This window comes from Candoia aspera, chromosome 13, assembly GCF_035149785.1.
Source record: "Candoia aspera isolate rCanAsp1 chromosome 13, rCanAsp1.hap2, whole genome shotgun sequence".
NCBI lineage: Eukaryota > Metazoa > Chordata > Lepidosauria > Squamata > Boidae > Candoia > Candoia aspera.
In genome coordinates this window covers 21353710-21361395 of record NC_086165.1, presented here as the reverse complement: position 1 = coordinate 21361395, position 7686 = coordinate 21353710, and the positions used below count along the sequence as shown (strand labels likewise).

Here is a 7686-nt window from a genome sequence, read left to right as displayed (position 1 = left end):
GGCCTGTCTCTTCTGCAAGGGCCTCAGACCTCTTTCTGAGTTCCAGTAGTGCAGAATACCTTCTATGTCACTTGTTTCTCATTGTCACTTTCATACTCTGAGTTTGCTTCTTTGTTTAATTTTCTTCCTTATGAAGAGTTAGTTTCTCTGTCAGTTGTTGTTATGGCTCCTCCTTCTTTATAAACTAAATATCTTCATCTCCTCCTATAAACTGAACCATGGCCTGTAGCTGTCAGGCTCACCTGTTGAGGACTCAGCAGTAAAAGACTGAGTTCCTGACTTTATTCAGCAAAACTCAGTTGGTAAGCTAAGATTTGGCAGAAGTCTCCAGAGACATCTCAGCTAGAGAAATTGAATGGATGGATGGATGAATAAATAAATAAATAAGAATGAATACTTCAAACAAGCATGCCATACATGTGTGATCTACAAGTGCCTCTAATTCTCAGGGTGGTTCGATCTCACAGTTTTTCTTCCTGCCCTTAACAGATACTTTGTGCAGTGCATAGTGGCATTGAAGCTGAGTAACAGTTGAGTGTTTACATAACTACCAATTCTTGCCTGAGAAGTGATGGCTCTTGGCCTCCTTTTCACACAATCCTATACTTTTCCTTGAAGCATTGTTGCATGCTTATATTTGTAATAATCATATGCCAGGTTGTTTTCAGACATAAAACAGGCTACTGTTACATGGGAATTTAGTTCCAAGGAAACAGGTCTTGCCTTGCCTTACAATCAGCAGGTTTGAGCTTGCCATTATGGTAGGGGGTAGCTGCCAGTCTCCAGGGAGGTAGCCTAATCTTGTTTGTTTGTTTAAACAAATTTATAAGGCCGCCCAACTCACAGACGGTGATTCTGGGCCGCTTACAGAATGCTGTCAGTAACTCAAGACACAGATCAGCAACAATGATTTATTTATTCAAAGTTTTGAAAAATTCAAACATTCATTCATTCATTCATTCATTCATGTCATCTACAGTATATACCATTCCACATAAGCTGGCCAGGCCTAGCTTGAGTTCCAGGGAAGACAGCCACATAGCACGTGGGGGGTCTGGAAAATGGGGTCTTCCAACAGAGACCTGTACAGCTGTATTCTTTGCCAGCAGTGTCCAACACATATTCCTTTCCATGTCACCTCAGCCTTTTGTTGACCCATTAGGTTGCTGAGTCAAACGTTACTGCATGGCAGTTAACTGTTAACTTTCTTATCTCTGGTTGTGTCATGTTCATCGTTCCAATGGTTTGCATACATCGTAACGTTTCGCATGTCATGTTTCTGATCCGTGTCTATCACCTGCGGGGTGGGGAATTCCAGTCCTGCCAGGCTGTTATCTTTGTGTTACCCTGAAGGAATGTGTGTTTGGGTTATGACATGTATTCAAGGTTACTTTCCCAGGCAGATGTGTGACGCTTGCCAATGCTGGGAGGGGGTGGTTGCGATGTTGGGGTGGGGGGCGGGATCGGCCGGGAGGCGAGGGTTTTTAGTTTGTATTTGGCGCACTTTTGCTTATTCTCAGCTTTCTTCGTATTTGCATACTATCCTTTCAATAAATCAGTTTTATTCACTAAACTCTGGTGAGACTGACTTCGTTGGGATAAGGCAATCATTACAGGTTGCTGTCCTCTAATGTCTACCTGATCTGATCTGATCTCAATGAATTGCTTCCTGGTTCCATGAATTAACACGTAACCTTAGCACACACGTAGCTGGAGACCCCTGGTCTCCCATTCTCATGTGGTGATAAATTTGTTTTTTTTTTTCATATCCTACTCCCTTATTAGTTTAACTATCACTGGTGCCAGGTTGCTTGCTATCACTCAAAGTTCAAGAAAAAATAAAATGAAGTTGCTTTGGCCAAACTTATAACAGGCATAGGCATTGGGGGGAACAGTGTCACATCCTTCATTTCTGTTTTTTTATGGTGGTATCACATATAGAAAGGCTTTTATTTCTTCTTGTTCCTTTCTCAGGTTACCCTAACAGAAAATTTGGTAGGTACTTTCCCCTTGAACCTATTTAAATTCTTGCTGGCTTTCCTCAATTCCTCATTTGCAGACTTTACTTTCTGGAGCCTGACTGCCTTATATTCCTCTTACAGTCTCTGTTTATTCAGCAGGAAGGACTCACAATGGACAATCAGAAGCTGTTGGGATGAACTCTTTGCAATTCAGCAGCTATAGAGGATACTATTTTTTTTTTCATTTCACATAGCTGAGCACATAGTCTGTCAGCACTCATGGCTCTATAGTGAGCCCTCTCTTCCTTGACTTTTCCTGCTGTTCAGCTGCACTACACAAATGCCTGTTAGTTGTCCCTGTTCATTTGATCAGTGACTTTTTACCCTGGAATATTATAATTTGTTTTCTTGGGATTATAAGGCTATTTAAATCAACAGCGCTTTGTAAATTATCTACATACTCTTTCTGTAACACGCATACACACATACACTTTTGAGTATAAGTAACTGACAAATTAGGTAAACACTGCATCTGATTATTCTAATTTGTGAAACTGTGTGCTGAAATACTTTTTTTTTTTGTCTTTAAAGGAACACAAGGCTTTTATTTCAGGCAATGAACTAAGCCGGATTGCTTCCAAACTATGCATGCACTGTGGAATTGAGATGCTTTATTCAATAACTTTTTATGGCAACCCTATAGAACATTGTTGCCTACCTATGACTTCCTTGGGGTTCTCCAATTCTCCCATTCCATTCTTTCATACTGCAGTTCGTTAAGGGAACAAACTAAGGAGTGTCACAGTCTCTACTGGTATAGATTCACCTTGATGCCACTTCCAACTGATCAGTTTAACTTGGTCAGTATCTTTGACTTAATCTCAATCCTAAACTCCATCCACTTGCTTTCCATGGCTGCTGTGGGAGAATCAACCTATTCTTTTCATTTAGCAAAGCTTCTGATATCTGATGAGGAAGAAGGAGCCCTTTTCAGAGTACGGCTGCTCACCAAACCTATCAAACAACCTGCAGTCTTTTGACTTCCGTCCATTTTACCATCATGTCCTCTTTCAGAGAATGGGAGCTGTCAGCTCTACAGGAGCATTGGAGAGGGGCCAAAAAGTCAAGACTGTGGTTGTGCAATCAAAGCCCTCCCCCATTTTACATGCATTGCAGATACAACACACATTTTAAAAGGCAGGTGATTACATGTTCAGAGCTGCCATCTTAACATTTTTTTACCTCTCCATTATACTCCTGCAGCTCTACATCATGATTCCTGTCCCTAGAGATGGTATCATTGTCTTTCTTATGCAAAATAATTTTCCCATGGCCTTACCTAAGTCTGTTTTCAGTGCAAAGTGCAGACACACGGGATGCCCCAGGAGCACACCTGGCTCTTCACTGAAGGGCCAAAGAATCTTCATTACCTCCTCTCTTCATTAGACCGCAAGGGATGGATGGAAAATTCCCCCTTTACAAGTTTCTTGGTGACATGACTCATTCCTGATGGGTGGAGGCAAAGAGGAGTGTTTCAACTGAGGGCAATAAAATTGGCTATGGACATGGGAAGCCAGTCCGATGAGAAAAGGTCAAAAGAATGGGCTGTGTTAACACAAGATGCTTACAAAGAGCAATGAAGGACTTGGCAGCTGATTTGCAAAGCAAGCAAAACTTGGTTAGTTTCAGACTTAGTGTGTTATGCAAGCCTAGACAACTTGGTTAGTTTATGGTTTAATGTAAGACTAGCCAACCACTTGGTGCCAAGGGCAGTGCTGAGCATTTGGGAGGGGGCTCAGGACTGCAGAGGAGGTGGGGAGGAAGTTTGGAGAACGACCATCTTATTCTCCATGCCTATTTTTGTGCTTCTGCTAGTTTTCATGTGTTTTCCACTTCAAAAGACAGGAAACTATTTTGTCGCAATTCAGCTAGATATAACAAAAATTAGAGGAAATGCTGAGGGCCCCAAAAGATGGACCTCAGAAACTGTAGATGGACTTGGACCCTGAGGCCATAGGTGCCATTCCTGGTTTGATATGTTACTCCCAGTATCCAAGCCAAGTCAGAATGTTTTGTCTAGGGAAGAAAGCCCTGCTGCAGGGATGCTTGCATTAAAACTCTCTTCAAAATACACTTTCGCATGTAGAAGATTCTCCTCAGTAGCAAAAGCCAAGACCAGGAGTGCACATTTTGATTGATTTCTTATTTTATTTAACTAATAGCCTGCGCTCATATCAACATGTGATACTCAAACCTAACACTCTGATGGTAACAGAGGCTGGACAATGGAATCCATTTATTTATTAATACTTTTGATTTCTGAAGCTACCCACTCACTGACTGCAGCTCTAAGAAGGACACAGCCTCTCCTTTGCTCAGGACTTTAAGCAGAAGTTGTTAGAGGTTCTAGGAGTGGATTTCCAAGATTCATTAGACCACAAGGCAACCTTCAGAACCCTTCATGTGCTACAGTCCTTGTCTCTCCAACTAATGTATAGGTTGGAATTTCATACATTTCCAACAGATTTCATACATTTCCAAATAACATAAAATACATTGTAGCAATTTAAATAATTCAAATTGAATATGCATATTACAGAGGTTTTTTAATGGGAAATCAATGCAGAAAGAGAATGTACTAACAAAAAAAATGGTAAAAATCAAAACAAAAATGGAAAAATGGGTTGGACCAGAAATGGGCATTTTCCTCATTGCTGTAGACTGCAGAACTTTGGGGGGCATCAACATAATCTGCAGACTGCTGAGCAATGGCCCTGTTTAGGGTAACCCAGGCCCTCCTAGGCAATGTAACACCAACTGCGCCTGTTCCTGGACTGGGAGGTCTTTCTCATTCATGCCTTAACCAGCTCCTTTTGATTACTGTGATGTTCTCCACATGGGGCTGCCCTTGAAGAGCATCCAGAAACTGCAGCTAATCCAGAATTACCGAAGCACAGATAGTTTTTGGCATTTTTTGTTATGCTTGCATAATACCACTGCTCTGCAAGTTGCACCAGCTGCCAGTCGGCTTCTGGGTGCGATTCAAGGTGGTAATTAGTATCTATAAAGCCCCACGTGGCAAAGGGCCCACCTGTCTCTCATCACCTCTCTTGCCCCGCCAGATCCAGCAGGGAGAGCATACATTGGGTCCCTTTCATCAGTGTCATCTTGACCCCTAAGTTGTACCTTTTCTGTGGCAGCACCTGCCCTGTGGAACAGCTGCTAAGCAAAGCAAAGCACAGTTCAAATGTTAACAGGCATTAACTGCTCCCAGGACCATCATGGAATAGTGTATATAGAAACACTTCCTCATGTAGAATTGTTCTCTTGAGGAGGCTTTTCCTCTTGTGAGAGTCACCATTAAATTTTGTCACCCTTACAGAATCCTAACCTTTGAAAGAGTTTTTAAAAGACTCCCGTAAAAATGAATATGGAAACTAAACAATTGATAAACTTAACATCACAATTCCAAATGACTGTGCTGTTCTCTTAGGTGTAATTTCATCCATTTTCTGAATTTAGAATCTTGGTTCTTTTCCTGCGCAACTGATTTCTGTTCATGTTTATTTGTCTCAGGATTCTGTGATACCTTCAACATCGATACGAAGAAGCCAAGAATTATCTCAGGCTCCAGAGAAGCATATTTTGGCTACACAGTTCAACAGCATGAAATCAATGGGAAGAAATGGTAAACCATACTAATCTTGGCCTGAGATTGAATATTTAGCTTCTTTTCCAGTTCTGCTGCTCTCCAGATGCGTTGAATATGGCTGTTGGGTTGGAAAATAATGAGAGCTAAAGGTACATCTGAAGGTCTCAGTCTGGAGAAGGCTGGCTTATATTGTGATGTCACTTAAGTTTATGGCAAAGGGTGTGTTGCCCTCTTTTGTTGAGCTGCAACAAAATCTTCTGTTACTGTTATGTGGATACCAGAAATATCAATGCTAAATGGTGCCATTCTTTTTCCGAACTGCCCATGTACTGCTTTGTCTATAAAGGATAAGGATAGAAGTTTGCTCAGTTCATACACAAATGTTTCCACCAAGAAAAAAAATCTACCAGCAACTGGCAATCTGTAACATTTTCAGATCTGCACATTCCATTCCCAGGGACCTTGGAAGGAGTAGAACACTAGCATCAATCTAAGTCTGTCAGCATCCAGCAAAAATACAAACACTCAAAGTGTTTGAAAAAGGAATTATGCTACTGACTCTTGAATACAAATAGTGGTGGTGACATTTTGAAAAAGAGCATGTTCTTTTTCATCAGGGAAATTTACACGTCAAAAAATAAAAGCAGGGTAATTTTTTATGTAAAGAAAAGCAGATTCTCCATCCAGTCCCATTATGATTTAAATAGGGAGAAGTTTACAAGCCCTTCTATATTTAGAAGATGTTGCAAATATAAATGATTACATAACTTTGAAAAGTTTTTTTTAATCCATGAACATTCCATTAAAAATCCAGATTGCAATACTACCCTAATAATACAAGAACAATGTACCTAAACCTACAGTACGCTGTCTTGTATTCCTAGTTTGAGTTCTAAGTGCTCAGCCAGAATTTGAGGGTGAAGAAATCTGATGCAGGTGGAGCTAACTTTTTGTATTATTTCTGCAGTGCACTGGCAGATGAGTGTATGAACTGACTCTGGAGCCAAATGTTGCCTTTGTCTTGGCATGAAATTTCTCTCTAGGATACTCAATCAGAGTGCTATTGCAGTCTTCAAGAAATGGATATCCAGTATTTGAGCCAGCTGTTAAGCTTCTTTCCTTTAAAAAAAAAATGTCTAAAATGCAAACTCAAGAATTAGTAGCTAAAAAAAGCTAATGTAAGACCAGCATGACTTATCTGGTAAAAATATGAATCACTAAACAAACAAGTCAGCTAAACAACAAAGCTACCAAAGAACCCCATGGTGTGATGTTTGTGGTGCCCAGATTCAGCCAACTCTGCTAGGTCTGAAATTGGCAAAAAACAGATGCACTGGAAAAAAGGGGGAGAATGAAAAGAAAAAAAAAAGCAAAACCACAAGTTTATGTTAAGGGGGAAACCAGATAAACCCTGAATTGCAAACTGCAAATATTCCATAATACCAGTAAGAGGTACTGGAAAAGAAAAGGCACACTAAAAAACTCAGTGACAGTCTCAGAAAATGCTGGTCTCTGCAGGAAAGAATGATGTAATCAAAGCTTTTACAAACTGTGGCATCTCACCAAATATTTAAAGACAAATTTGCTTAGCATTTTGGATGCATCTTTGTGTCTTTTTTCCCCCCAGAGGGTACTTTTTTTAGACCTCATATTCTAAGATATCCCAGATATCTTATCTGTATCAGATACAAAGAGCATCTTAGTTTGGTGAGTCTGCAACCAGGAGGAAGGAAGGAAGGAAGGAAGGAAGGAAGGAAGGAAGGAAGGAAGGAAGGAAGGAAGGAAGGAAGGAAGGAAGGAAGGAAGGAAGGAAGGAAGGAAGGAAGGAAGGAAGGAAGGAAGGAAGGAAGGAAGGAAGGAAGGAAGGAAGGGCATCTTCATTATAGCAGTGAGCTTCGAATCCCCTCCTACTTTTGAGATTTTGTGCTCTGCACCAGAGTGAGGTGACTTTGGCAATTGCCACTTGTATATTCTTTTCTCAGGTAAGAATTGATACATTTTTTGTGGGGGGGGGGTGCTCTTACCAGCACTTGCATTTTCACACTGACATCTCTTTGTGGATTATATAGGGTT

The 7686-nt window shown here is 40.7% G+C and overlaps 1 protein-coding gene across 1 annotated transcript in view; it reads left to right on the top strand.

Annotated features, from left to right (window-relative positions):
- The first annotated feature begins 3953 nt into the window (after window positions 1-3953).
- ITGA11 (integrin subunit alpha 11) overlaps window positions 3954-7686 on the top strand; it is a 93324-nt gene continuing 89591 nt past the window's right edge. The window contains exons 1-2 of the mRNA XM_063314319.1: window positions 3954-3978; window positions 5538-5649. Coding sequence (XP_063170389.1) covers window positions 3954-3978; window positions 5538-5649 — 137 coding nt within the window. The remainder of the gene's footprint in view (window positions 3979-5537; window positions 5650-7686) is intronic.